This window comes from Loxodonta africana, chromosome 11 (assembly GCF_030014295.1).
Source record: "Loxodonta africana isolate mLoxAfr1 chromosome 11, mLoxAfr1.hap2, whole genome shotgun sequence".
In the NCBI taxonomy this organism is placed as follows: Eukaryota; Metazoa; Chordata; class Mammalia; order Proboscidea; family Elephantidae; genus Loxodonta; species Loxodonta africana.
The window spans coordinates 95734549-95749325 of NC_087352.1; the positions used below are offsets into that span (position 1 = coordinate 95734549).

A 14777-nucleotide genomic window follows, 5' to 3' on the forward strand; every position below is an offset into this window, starting at 1 on the left:
CCAAATGGCACGCCCAGGGAAGCTCGGCTTCAACAGCATTTTCAAACTAGGAATTTGGTTAACTTTGATCCCTCCCTGCTTTTACAGCACCCATCACTACTTTAAAGTAGAAAAGAAAGAAAAGTTGTTGGTGAGCTCCGTTTTAATCATTCCATGATTTTTCCTTCTCTATGTACCTCTCTTGGTTTTCCCTGGAAAATTGTCCTTTGTAACCAGATGTCATGGCCAGCTCCACCGTTTTATCAAGTGGCTCATCGTTATTTTTAAGCCCAGAAACTTGCTTCATCAAGGACCAGTACCAAACCAAACCTGCTGCCGTAGAGTCGATTTTGACTCATAGCGACCCTATATGACAGAATAGAACTGCTCCATAAGGTTTTCAAAGAGTGGCTGGTAGATTCAAACAGCCAACATTCTGGTTTGCAGCTGAGCTGTTAACCACTGTGTCACCAGGGCTCCAGAAGCTGCCAAGTCTAAGAAGTAAAAAGTCATATAAAACCAAACCCATTTCCGTCGAGTCAATTCCAGCCCACAGTGACCCTATCATACAGCCAGCAATAAATCAGAACATTTGGGTGGCAGTCTGGGAGCCATCTGAACACCGGCCCAAGTCTATCACTTTCATGCTCTGAAAGACAGTGTGTAAAAGCCCGTGTCGCTGTTCTAGGCAGTAGCTCCTGCAGCACTCACGCTCAGGAAAATTAAGTAACACTATCTGTATGAGGAAGAGGATATTTTCTAAAGTAAAGTGTGTTCAAGGCTGGGTGGATGAACAGCTGACAGTTAGCATTCACTCACCGCCAGGAGCATCCGGGCTAACCTTTCTTTATTATCTACCGCCAACACTCAAACACCTACCTAAAACAAAGCCAAACCCGTTGTGGTCAAGTGGATTCTAACTCACAGCAGCCCTATAGGACAGAGCAGAACTGCCCCATTGGGTTTCCAAGGTGCGGCTGGTGGCTTCAAACTGTCAACCTTTTGGTTAGTGGCCAAATGCTTAACCAGTGTGCCACCAGGACCGGCAAACACTACCCACAGGTGAATGCAGGAGTCACAGTCCACCAACCATAGTAATTGATGTTCATTCCCTAAAGGGACTTCACAGTTGGCTCTGCTCCCAAAGCAATTGCTATGAGTTTAACTTAATTTTTAAAAGTTGATTTTAGTTATTTAATTTTCTTAATTATTATCTTAGTTCGTGAAATTTATTTGTTTCATTCTTTAGAACTTCGGTCTTTCTACATTAGTAAACATTGATTCACATCCAAAGTCGTCACATCCGAAGACCACCTGTGAGGCAACAACATTCCAAACAAACCATCAAAACAGCGGGTGTTCAGCTGGTAGGTACAGGGTGCCTTATATCGGAGTCCCTGGGGGGTTAACGCATTGGGCTGCTAGCTGAAAGACTGGAGGTTCAAATCCACCCAGAGGTGCCTTTGAAGAAGGGTCTGGTGCTCTACTTCCCAAAGATTAGCCATTGAAAACCCTATGGAATGCAGTTTTACTCTTACCCACATGGGACCGCCATGAGTCAGAGTCCACTCAGCGGCAACTGGTCAACTAGTACTTCACATCAGGAACAGAGCGCAGTCTTCAAACGCTCTGTCAGCCGTGTTACCTCGCTGGCCCCCCAAACCCTGTGATACAGAGATGAGGAAAATGTGCCCTAATACTAATAATATAATATAAAATATACCCTAGAGAGATTAAATCGCCTGAAGTCACATGGCATGTTGGTGGTGGTACTTCAGGCCAGTAGCCAAGTTTTCTATCTCCTCCCCCAGAGCACGTGGACACACCATCTTGTTTAAACTGCCGGCCATAGGCAACGTCTCCCCACCCTCACAGGGGTTAGCACAGTTCTCCACAACCTACCCCCACCCACTACCCCCTTTCTGACAACCTCCAAATTTTAATGCAAGTACTAAGTGCCAATGTGGTTGGAACAGGAGATCACTGAAGGAAGACAATTGGGGGGGTGGGAGGAGGCAGGTTGTCTCAAGAAGCAAACCTTAAGTTTCTAACCTCTATGTGAATCTTATTAATTTTGCCCCAGAATAAGACAGGTAGAAATCGTAGCACATAAGGATAAAGTTCTTTTCCCCAGACCCTATTTTCTGCCCTACCGATCCCCTGGCTGAGTCTGCAATGGGAACAAAATAAATTAACGGACATGGAAATATTCTGGAAATGCCAGAGGACTAGAACCCAGCAACTTATCTATTGGGAACCAAGGAAGGGAAAAAAAACAAAAGAAATTTGAAAGGAGGTCTGAGGAGTCTAAGGAAGCCAAGCTAGATGCTGCGCTGAAAAGATCGGAAAACGCAAAGAAGGAAACACACCAGAAATGGGGGCGGCTCAGTGTCTGGGCACCTGGGATTAAAGACCTCCCTTTTCACAACTATTCTCTGACATTAGCTTGTGCTTCCTCAATTAGTGCACGTTATTGGCCATAGTAGAGTCGTGCAAACACGCTCAGCTGCTATGTGACAAGTTGGAGGTCCATGTCCACCCAGGGAGCTGAAGAAGAAAGGCCTGGCAACCCAGGTCTGAAAAATCTGTCATTGAAAGCCCTACGGAGCACAGTTCTTCTCTGATACATATGGGGTTGCCGTGAGTCAGGGCTGATTCCACGGTAACTGGTTATCTTTGATACCAAGGAGCAAGGCTCATAATAACCTATTCACAAAACTTGTGTTTAAAAACTAAAGGAAAACAAAAACTTCCCCGAAGCCGTATGCACAGAAGGCATCTTTTGAATTGAGCGGGCTTCTGTTCCTGAAGATGTAGGAATGAGGGATTGGCTCTAGAATATGTTAGCCCTCATTTTTTTCCCCAGCCTTAAGTGTTCCATGTTTTCCAAAAAAATGCTGTTTTTTTCTGGCTGAGATTGCTCCCTAGCAGACAACTTTTCTTCCAGACTGACCACTGGACTTTGGATGGGATTTGAAGTGTTCAAAGTCAGCACCTAGAGGTAACATTGCATACTCCTAACGTGTGCTACCATAGCAGCACAGGTGCTGGCAGTTGGCTCCTTCCAGAAGTGATGAGATTAAAAAAAAGAACCTAATAGAAAAAAATTCCGGTGAGATACAACACCCACAGAGAACGCAGTGGAGGTGGGGCAGGGGCAGGTGCTGATAAGCCCAAGTCCTTTTGTGTATCAGAGTGGGAAACTCCTGGATCAGCAGAGGCTTAGCTCTGAGCTGGGGGCAAAGCAAACAGAAGACATCGTCCTGACTATCATCCGGGTCCTCAGGAGCTCCTCGGCAACAACACAGCCATGTCATGGACAGGACTCCTCCAAATCCCCAGAGCTAGCAGCAGTGAACTGGCTGAGCAGGAGATTCTGCGACTCTGGAATCACTGCCACGGAGCATAAATGATGCGTGGAAGAAAACGATGCCTTGTCCAGGAAGAGAAAAAAGAGTGCTATTCTCCACAACCGTGCACCTGAACACGACCACTCGGGACCAAGTGGACGCTGGGAAACACCGCCACCTGTCCGTGTGATGCTGGAAGCGATGCCACCGGTATTTTAAAAACCAGCAAGGTCACCCATGGTGGCAGGTTTCAGCAGAGCTTCCAGACCAAGGCAGGCAAGGAAGCAAGGCCTGCGATCTACTTCCCAAAATTAAAACCAAGGAAAACTCTATGTATCTCAACAGCATAGTGTCTGATACAGTGCTGGAAGAGAAGCCCTCGGCACTCAAATGGACTCGAGCACAGCAATGGCTGAAGATGGTGCAGGACAGGGCACTATTTCATTCTGTTGTACGTGGGGTCGCCATGAACCTGAACCCACTTGACTATCTAACAATAACAACAAAGAGCCTTACCTCAGGCCCTCACCTCTTCCCTCAGGGTGCTCACCCTGAGGGTGTGGGTTTCAACAGTATAAGGGGCTGTGTGGGTGTGCAGTGGAAGAGCCTAAGGATTGAAATGAACATACTGGATTCGGATCCAAGCTCTGCCACTTCCTAACTACATAACCTTCGCCTCTGATCCTCTTCTGTAAAATGGGGATAATGACCCAGAGGGTTGTTGTAAGGATGAAAGATCATGGATACGAAAGATAATGAATGTAAAGGGGCCCATCCCATTACAGCAATGTACTCTAGGGAGATATTCTCACCCAAGTCGGCCCCTGGGATATTACATTAGCCTCAACTCCAAGGAAGTCAACCTGTCATTGCCCCACAGAAATAATCCAAGTCACTCAGATCTCCCTGTCTCCCCAAACGTGTCCCCAAAGCCAGAACCTCTCCATGCTTGCATGCTGCACCAGAAATCCCAGCTTCAGGAGCTCAGGTCTGCCCACAGGGAACAGGGTCCACCATTACTGTCCTAGGTGCTAATGTGGCAGAGGCTACCAAACTTGAAATCCAATGGTTTCTAAGATTAATCAGAAAAATCCCATAATGCAGTGACATTTTAAAAGAGAGCTGGCTTCCTTAATACTGAAGAATAAATTAAAACAATTGTCTCAAGGAAAAAAAAAGTCCTTACTAAAAAAAAAAAAATGAGGATTAAATGGTAAATACTTACCACAGGGCGACTGCCTGCCTTACAGTTGGCAAGCAGCTGCCTCCTCTCTGCCCTTTCTATCCACGCCTACCAGATAATTCCCTAATCTCTGCCTCCTCAGATCCCACGAGCTGCCCTTGGGAATGAGCTAAGGGAGGGCAAACCATTTTTCACTGAAGGATTCCTGGGCCCTGGCAGCCAATGCCTCCTCATGACTTGTGCCTGCGCTCCTGTTCCTTTATGGGACCACCCCTACATTCAAGGGTCCGAGTGGACTGTCATGATCTCTCACAACGACACTCTATAAGAGATTTTAAAAGGCCTTTGCGTGTGTATTCTTCCCTAAAGTTACTAATAACTGCAACACTATTGAAAATTGTGAGAACATCATGCAATAAGACATTATCCGACTACTGCACAAGTCTCCTATACAGGAGCCCTCCAGGATATTTTTTAAAATCCTCTCAGGAGTTTTCAAAGGCAGCAAAAGACAAATAAATAAATTTAAGTATAAAGAAAAAATTGTGAGCTGATACTATATCTTAACTAGTTGTCACGGAATTGATTCTGACTCATGATGACCCCATGTGTGTCAGAGTCAAAGTGTGCTCCACAGAGTTTTCAATGGCTGTGATCTTCCAGACCTTTCTTCCGAGGTGCATCTGGGTAGACTCAAACCTTCAACCTTGTGGTTAGCAGCTGAGCAAGATAAGCATTTGCACTACCCAGGGACACCAAAGTCTACCTTAACATGTATGGGATCCTTTTCATTGCGGAATGAAAGGTGGCTCTTCATGTAGACAAAACAGTCTACAGAGCAGACTTCACTGGGAGCTGGCTCCATGAAATGGTCACATTTCTGTGGCGCTCTGAGCCAGTCTCTGCTTCTAAGAGACAAACAGACCTTTACAGTCAGCAAAGTCTAAGCGACTGTGCAGTTAAGAACCAGAGAAGCAGGAAAGATCAGATCCTTCCTTCAGTGAAAGTTCCAGGGGTCAGACTAAAGAAGCCACACATTGACAGACAGAGCACTTGGGGAGACCCTGCTTTTCTTTACTTGGTTATCTACACATCTTTCATCCCACCTCAGCTTGTTAAAGTTGGACAGGAGAGACAGACAAGCACGGAAGACCCGGTACTGTTCTTGACTGCAGTGTAGATTTTAAGGCTTGTTTGAAAAAAGAAACCATGTGCTGCTTATCTTCAAATCACCATGTCCACCTCTTGTGTGGTGGTGATGTGCCCAGCACTGAGGGGGTTGGAAATAGTCTTCCTGATAACGATGCCTTTAATAGAAACAATACACAACCCTGGTACCCCTCATCGACTCCCTAAGCTCACACGTTATAGCAGTTAATAGCAGGATCAGTGAATAAAACCAGTAAATTATAACCTTGGGGTTGTACTGGCTTTCTTTGCTACTTTCAGATTAATTGGTGTGTGTTTATTACGCTTATTTACTCATTTAAGTGTAAATTCATCTATTGACACATACTTTAAAAAGTACATATTGTCTTATTTCTATCAATCTACATATTATTTGATGCATTGCATCAGGCAAATCTGCTGCAAAAGACCTCTTTTAAAGTGTTAAAAAGGAAAGATGTCACTTTGAGAACTAAGATGCGCCTGATCCAAGCCACGGTGTTTTCGATCGCCTCAAATGCTTGTGAAAGCTGGACAATGAATAAGGAAGAATGAAGAAGAATCGATGCCTTTGAATCATGGTGTTGGCAAAGAACATTGAATAAACCATGGACTGCCAGAGGAATTAACAAATCTGTCTTGGAAGAAGTAGACTCAGAATGCTCCTTAGAAGTGAGGATGGCAAGACTTTGTCTCACGTTCTTTGGACATGCTATCAGGAGGGACCAGTCCTTGAAGAAGGACATCATGCTTGGTAAAGTACAGGGTCAGTGAAAAAGAGGAAGACCCTCCATGAGATGGAATGACAGCAGCTGCAACAATTGTGAGGATGGCAAAGGACTGGGCAGCGTTTTGTTCTGTTGTACATAGGGTTGCTTCGAGTCGGAACCGACTTGACAACACCTAACAACAACAACATAAATTATTCAGGGCCCTGGTGGCTCAGTGGTTAAGAGCTTGGCTGCTAACCAAAAGGTCAACAGTTTGAATCTACCAGGTGCTCCTTGGAAGCCCTATGGGGCAGTTCTATTCTGTCCTATAGGGTCGCTATGAGTCAGAACTGACTCGACAGCAACAGGTTTGGTTCTTGATTTTTTGTATATATTATTTACAAAACCCAGGGCTTTTTATACATACACACAAATGTTTATGAAGGTGCATTTTTTAACAGGATTAGCAAACTGCTGAGCCCTTTATGCTTCTCCCCTAGGCTGGGTTCTCTTCGGGCTTACCTGCAGCTCTGCCAGGTGTTTAGGCAGCTTTTCAGCTGCACCCATTTCTCCCCGGGAGTCTTTTAGGAGGATCATTCAGATAGGCTCTGGATCTGGGGCAAGGTAATAACAGGCCCTCCTCAGGAGTTGCTAATGATCTGGGGTGCGAGGCACAGAACCAAAAGTTTTTAAAAGCCTAGGAGAGATCTAGGTTCCGATTCCAGCACTTCTACTCTCTAGCTGTGTGATCTTGGGCAAATTATTAAACCTCCCTGTGCCTGCCTCCTCCTCTGACTCATGCTGAATCCTCAGAGGGGTTCCAAGAATTAAATGAGGTGAAGTACATAAAAGTTATTAGCTCAATAATTGTTGTTTTGCTTCTTAGCTCCTTCAACCTGGAATGGGGAGAAGAGCCTGGAGTTCATGGACAGGAGGACAGCCAAAGCATTGGAGCTAAAGTTCCAGGCAGTCAGGAGGCCAAGTGTGCAGCACACCCAGTTCTACTGCAGGGCTTGGGAAGGGCCAGCACACCCAGTTCTACTGCAAGGCTGAAGAAGGGCCAGCACACACAGTTCTACTGCAGGGTTTGGGAAGAACCAGCACACCCAGTTCTACTGCAAGGCTGAAGAAGGGCCAGCACACACAGTTCTACTGCAGGGCTGAAGAAGGGCCAGCACACCCAGTTCTACTGCAAGGCTGAAGAAGGGCTAGCATACCCAGTTCTATTGCGGGGCTGAAGAAGGGCCAGCACACCCAGTTCTACTGCAAGGCTGAAGAAGGGCTAGCACACCCAGTTCTATTGCGGGGCTGAAGAAGGGCCAGCACACCCAGTTCTACTGCAGGGCTGAAGAAGGCCCAGCACACTCCGTTCTACTGCAGGGCTTGGGAAGGGCCAGCACACCCAGTTCTACTGCAAGGCTGAAGAAGGGCCAGCACACCCAGTTCTACTGCAAGGCTGAAGAAGGGCTAGCACACCCAGTTCTATTGCGGGGCTGAAGAAGGGCCAGCACACCCAGTTCTACTGCAGGGCTTAGAAAGGGCCATCACACTCATTTCTACTGCAGGGCTTGGGAAGGGCCATCACACCCAGTTCTACTGCAAGGCTGAAGAAGGGCCAGCACGCCCAGTTCTACTTGCAAGGCTGAAGAAGGGCCAGCACACACAGTTCTACTGCAGGGCTGAAGAAGGGCCAGCACACCCAGTTCTACTGCAAAGCTGAAGACGGGCCATCACACACAGTTCTACTGCAGGGTTTGGGAAGGGCCAGCACACCCAGTTCTACTGCAGGGCTTGGGAAGGACCAGCACACCCAGTTCTACTGCAGAGCTGAAGAAGGGCCAGCACACCCAGTTCTACTGCAGGGCTCAGGAAGGTCTAGCACACCTGGTACATTCTCAGCATATATACAAACCAACATGGTCCAGATCCTTCTGAAATCTGCACAGGTGGCAATTCTCTACAGCCAGTGAAGACTTCAGTGCTCCAACGATATTGCCAGGCACAGAGATCACCTACTTCTGCTTGTACTGACCACCTCCTCAAGCCCTTGTTTCCTGCCTGACTTCACCCTAGCCTCAGCATATTCAGTCTTTCCCTCTCCCCTGGCTTCTTCACTTCTGTCCCAAAATATGCAATTTTCCCTTTCTCTAAGTCATTCTTTACCTGCTTGGCTATTACCAGACTCCTTTTTTCCACCAAAGTCTTTGAAAAACTACATTTGATTCCTGGATAACTGGGCTTACTTCCAAAAAAATCTGCCATTGAAAACTCAATGGAGCACAGTCCTACTCTGACACACAAGGTCTCCATGAGACAGAACTGACTCCACGACAATTGGTTTTGGTTTAAGAGCAGTGGTGGTTCAGTGGTAGAATTCTTGCCTCTCATGGGGGAACCCGGGGTTCAATTCCCAGCCAATATACCTCCTGTGCAGCCACCATCCATTAGCAGAGGCTGCGTGTCGCTCTGATGCTGAACGGGTTTCAGTGGAGCTTCCAGACTAACCAAAGACACACTAGGAAGAGAGGCTTTGTGATTTACTTCTAAAAATCAGCTGGTGAAAACCCTATGGATCACAATGGTCCGATCTCCAACCCATCATAGGGATGGCACAAGACTGGGCAGTGTTTCATTCGGCTGTGCACAGGGTCACCACGAGTCGGGGCCAACTCAACAGCAGCTAACAACAACTCTAGGACAAGTTTCCAAAGAACCTTCCCGGTCTCAGGTTCTAAGAAAGAAATTATGAGAAGGCAATACCTGTGGATTGAGAGAAGTTACTCAGGCTTCTGAATTCATCAGCAACAACTGCAAAGTTCAGTAGTAAATGGCTAATTCTCCCTCTTTAATTTAAGTATACAAAGAATTCTTCTTCCTTTGTTTTCACTCAGCCACTAATCCTTAAAATTGAAGAATCAGTTAGTGGTTGAAAACCAGGCAAGCCAAGCCTTTCCTGTCTCTAATGAAAAAGTTCAAGTTGGAATTAGCGGCTTAAACTAATTTCAAGTTTTTCAGATTGATCACCTAAAACAGTCTATTTTTACTTTTTAAATTTCACGTTTATAATACAGTATTCACATTTATGAAAACCTCTTTAAAGTGTTAAAGAGCAAAGGTGTCACTTTGAAGACTAAGGTGCACCTGACCGAAGCCATGGTATTTTCAGTTGCCTCATATGCACGCAAAAGTTGGACAATGAATACGGATGAACCAAGGAGAACTGACCACTTTGAATTATGGTGTAGGTGAAGAATATTGAATATACCATGGACTGCCAAAAGAACGAACAAATCTGTCTGGGAAGAAGTAAGCTAAAACGCTCTTTAGAAGTGAGGATGGCAAGACTTTGTCTCACACACTTTGGACACGTTATCAGGAGGGGCCAGTCCCTGGAGAAGGACATCATGCTTGGTAGAGTAGAGGGTCAGTGAAAAAGAGGAAGACCCTCATCGAGATGGACTGACACAGTGGCTACAACGATGGGCTCAAGCATAACAACTACTGTGAGGATGGTGCAGGACCGGGCAGCATTTTGTTCTGTTGTACATAGGGTCGCTATGAGTTGGAACTGACTTGACAGCGCCTAACAACAACAATGAAGTTCGTAAAATGTGAAAACACACTTGAATTGTTTGCATGGACATTGTTAAAGAATACCCAGGCTGCTGCTTTTAGCTTTGTTGAAATAAACAACAGAAACAGCTGTCATTTTTTATAGCAATTTTTGCTGTCCTTCTCACTCTCTCTAGGTGGCAAAAGTAGGCTTTCATTGCCTTTCCCTAACCTGCTGACCCAGAGGTGTTCACGCCCCAGGGCTGGCCACAACTCTGTTTCACTAAGTTTTGGTTAAATACAATAATGGAATCACCATGTGGTTTTCCAAACAGCGAAAATAATTTGAGAGAATAAAAAGACAAACTACATTTTAGATGAAAAATACTAAAACTGAAAATGAAAAATTAAGCTATCTTTGAGTTTTCACAAGTATTAAGACTCATTGAACAAGCCCAGTAAAAAAAAACCCACGCCCATTAAGCCGATTCTAGCTCATCGTGACCCTATAGGACAGAGTAGAACTGCCCCATAGAGTTTCCAAGGAGCACCTGATGGATTCAAACTGTTGACCTTTTGGTTAGCAAGTGTAGCTCTTAACCACTATGCCACCAGGGTTTCCATTATAAGACCATAGTCAACTACAAAATGTAGTTTTTGTGTAAAATAACAGGAATATTCCTGACTAATAATTCCATTCTAATTTTAAACAAACCCATCCAAACGGTGTTGAATACTTAGTTCACGTCTCTACCACAATGTAAAAATCTTAAAGAAAATGTCTTGGTTCTAGTGTGGTGGGCCTGTGAGGTCTGTATATCACGAGGCTTCCCTCTGACCAGAGAGACAGGTAGAATAAAAGCACTGCATCTCTCTGACTTGCCGCCACCTCAATGTGACCAACAAGGATCCAGCTTCGGCTTCTCTAGGTATTAAAAAGTGGGGATCCCTCTGGAGGGCATTTTTGCCTTGCAGGAGTTATCCCTTTCCTGTTTGCCATTTCCCAGCAGCCCGGGTAGGGTGGACCCTTGCCCACCCCCACCCCACATGCCTGAACATTGGTCTGTTGCCTTCAGGAATAAGGTTTCTGAAGTAAGAGTTTCAGCCTGTCCCTCTGCTTTGCTGAAGACAGATCCGCCTACCACTATTTTTTGCTGTAATGACAATTGTGCTCTAAGACAAACAACTTAGTCTTAGGGAAAAACAATCAACTGCAGCCATCGCAGCGCTTCCCAATAGCCATTCATTCCCATAGGCCCCCACTCTGCTATCTGACTTTCACACAAAGACTTGTGTCTCTGATGACAAGTCGATGTGTGTGGTGTATTTAACCAGATTCGTATCTCTTGCATCGCTTCCTCTTCGTTTTTTTTTTAAGATCCTGAAGTCTTTATAATCAAAAAGATGATTAATTCTTCCCCGTTTCTTCCAAAAACGTTCTCTACTGACAACCTCTTAACAAATTCCCAAATCTAACTTGGCAAAAACCGAAATCCACACTTCTAAGCAAGTTATTCCTGAGGACTTTAGTTTGGAGATCTATAACGCCTCAGTTTTATGGGGACATTTGGACAAAACTCGCCTGTTCAGAACATTAGCTAGCGCAAACCTCTCAGCTAATACTACGTTTACAAGTTTTTAGCAGTATACATTTTAGAATCTTCTGTGCGCCCCAGAACACTCAATATGGATCTAATTAGGTTCAGCTGCCTTATGTTAGTGATAAAATTGAAAGAGAAAAGAGAAGTGGGGGCGGGGGCTTTGTCCGTCCTCTCCCAGCTCCGGTAATCACCAGCGCCCAGCGCACAGGGCCGGCGGTCCTCGCTCGCGGCAGCACATGCTTCTTAAATACCCTAGCGTGGCTCAGCGCTCAAACTTTTCAGCTGTTGGCTTTTTACCAACGCTGCAGCCCTCGCCAGCCTCCGCGCCCAGCCCGGCGCACCCCGCCCGCTCCGCGGCTCCCCCACTTACCCCAGCCCAGCCGGACAGGGTATCTGGTTCCAGGCACAGTTGTACTGAGCCTGGATAAAACTCTCGCTCCCCTCCAGCACAGAGCAGCTCACATTCTTGTTCACGATGTAGGCGCACCAGTTCCTGGGGGTGGCGGGGCGAGAGGGAGAAGGACACAGTGTGAATCCAGGGAACAATAAGACTGGAGGAAAGGGCCAGTGGATGCATCCTCGGACCAAGCGAGGGTCGGGAAGCCCGCCGCCCCCTGCGGAGGCGGGAGGTTGACAAAGCCGACAGCCGAGGGTGTGCGGGTGCGCCTTTGGACAGCGTGCCCGAGAAAGGGAAAAGAAATGCACCCAAGGTCCCAGGGCTCCTGTAATTCTGGGGCGTAGTATCCTGATGCCCTTTCCCGCGGGATCCTCCCTGCGCCCCAAGCCCCGGAGTCGGACTGCTCCAGGCGCTGGCGAGGTCGCCTAGGGCTTCCCGCTCTGGTAGTGGAGCGCTCGGCCACCCTGGAGGAGGTGCTGCCGGGGGAGCCCGAGAGGAACCTTCGGCCCGGCCGCTTCGGTGCGCTGTGGCGGGCCGGGAAGGGTAGACTGGGGCCCAGGGCTTTAGGAGGGGCCTTGCGGATCCGGGGCGAGGAGAGAGGAAGGCGCACTTACTTGTTCCTCGCGCCGGGCCGCGCTGGCTGCCTTGGCTGCGGGCTGGCATGGCACAGCCCCGCGCCGCCCAGGGCCAGCAGCGCCAGCGCCCAGTGCCAGGGCGCACCGGGCCGGGGCAGTGTCCGCCGCCACATTCTGCGCGCAGTGGGCGCGCCCCGCCTGGCCGAGCCTGGAGCGCGGCGGATCCCAGGAAGCGCCAAGAGGTTGCAGGCGGCCCGGGCACAGCCGGAGAAGGCAGGAGGCTCCCGGCCGCCTCCTCCGGCTTCTCGCTCCCACTTCTCCTTTTCAAGCCGCTCGCGCCCTGCGCTTCTCCTCGGGTTCCTCAATGACGCACAGGTCCCCCGGGGTGCCGCCCTCTCTATTTCACTTCCCTCTCCGAAACGTGACTCCCCCACCCCGTCTCCCTGTCTCCAGTCCCCTGTCCTCTCGGCAGGGGGTGGGGTGAAAGGGCCAAAGGGTTTGGGAGAAGGGTCTACGTTACAGAATTTTCAATTACTCATTCCTTTGGTCTCTTCCCAGAAGCGGAGGAACTCCGCCTCCCACCTTCTAACAGGCGCGCCTCCGGCCCCTCGGGAAGTGGCAGCAGTCGAAGAGTCTGGCGGTCCTCACCTCCAGCCTGAGTGCCGGCTTCCCGGAGTGAGTGAGGGAAGTCTTTATCAGTCCCCGGGGGACTCGTATTTCTTCCTCTGGCAAGCCGTGGCCATTCCCCCACAACCTGCATAGACTTAGGAGACTTTAGGGGAAAATGCACGTTGGCCCTCTTCTTTCTTTACCTACCTCTGCCTAGGCATCCATTTAACTCTTTCCAAGCCAACACACCGGGCAGCAGAGGGACAGCAGAAGCGACAGAGCCATCATTGACCCAGAGCTTCTGAAGCACAGCCAAAAAAACCCAAGCCCATTGCCGTGGAGTTGATTCCGACTCATAGACAGGCTAGAGCTGCCCCACAGAGTTTCCAAGGAAGCCTGGTGGATTTGAACTGCCGACCTTTTGGTTAGCAGCTGTAGCTCTTAACCACTACGCCACCAGGGTTTCCTGAGAAGCATAGCATCAGACTAATATTCGCTACACTTGATTCTTGAAAGGCCATCGCACAGCCTCTGCACCTGATGGCCTGCTCTGAACTTGTTCTTTTTCTCTCGATATTAAAGGCATTTACCCCACAGGAGTCTTGCCTTTGCGTCTTGGAAGTTCAGACACTGCCAGACACTTGTTCTTTACAGTTTCTTCAGTCTGATTTGCCAGTTCTTGGGGTACACTAATCTCCAGCAATCCTTTTTGGGGTGCAGAAACCACACAGAAGAATGCTGAGCAAAAGTCATCCCCAAAGTGCTGTATTTTCAGGGAGTATTGGGGCCAGGCACCCACACCTGCCGCGTTAAGCCCTGTGTCCAATGAGCTCTCTAATTAGGGTTGGCAGGCTGCACGGAATGAACTGGAATGGGGTGTTCCTTGGCTATGAATTCTTACATGGATAATAAAGCTTTGGTATGTTCACTACTAACTGAAGACATTGGTCCAATTTATTTCCAAAATGTTTTGATGATGTTGCTGGGCCGTTTGATTTGCAAATACCAAAAAAAAAAAAAAAAAAAAAACCAACCTAAGTGCCCTCGAGTGATTTGCAAATAGAGGAAAGAAAATTCCCCCAAGTAGAAACTTCACAAGAGCCAAGCAGAAAACTATACCATGTAAGGACATAGTCTGACCATGAACTGTCTTAGTGAAGGATCATGTAAATAGTGAACTGAAGTCATCCCAGCCTTCAAAAGAGCCACCCTGGGGGAAAACAACAGAAAGGGACAAAGATGTGTCTCGTGTAACCCAATCTGTATCTTTCTGTGTGACTTCCTGGTCCTTCCCATCCTAACACCACTTTTGCTCATGGAGGAAAGAAGCAGCATAGAAATAAAGATGAGTAAGAGAAGAAAAGAATGGAGGAAATGTAGGTTATGTATGTCTACAACTGACAGGAACTCACCTTTCTCTTCCATACAGGCAATTTGCAAACTTGCAAGTGAGTCAAACTGATCGAGTCAAATATGGTATCTTTTTCACTGAATCAGAGTTATACTTGTTATCTGCCTTCGAGTCAGCCCCAGACCCAACTCATGGTGAATCCATGCCCAATAAAACGAAATGCTTCCCTGTCCCGGGCCATCCCCGTGATTGGTTATGGATGAAACCATTGTGATCCACTAGGTTTTTTGTTTTTTTTTTTTT

At 47.5% G+C, this 14777-nt stretch overlaps 1 protein-coding gene across 2 annotated transcripts in view; it reads right to left on the reverse strand.

Annotated features, from left to right (window-relative positions):
* EMILIN2 (elastin microfibril interfacer 2) overlaps window positions 1-12813 on the reverse strand; it is a 65716-nt gene extending 52903 nt beyond the window's left edge. The window contains exons 1-2 of one of the 2 annotated variants that reach the window (XM_064294691.1): window positions 12554-12812; window positions 11913-12035 (exon numbers count right to left, since the gene is read on the reverse strand). In XM_064294691.1, the coding sequence (XP_064150761.1) occupies window positions 11913-12035; window positions 12554-12687 (257 nt within the window). In that variant the 5' untranslated portion in view covers window positions 12688-12812. Of the gene's footprint in view, window positions 1-11912; window positions 12036-12553 lie in introns of both variants that reach the window. The other variant, XM_064294692.1, reaches the window with a different exon arrangement.
* Window positions 12814-14777: the final 1964 nt, after the last annotated feature.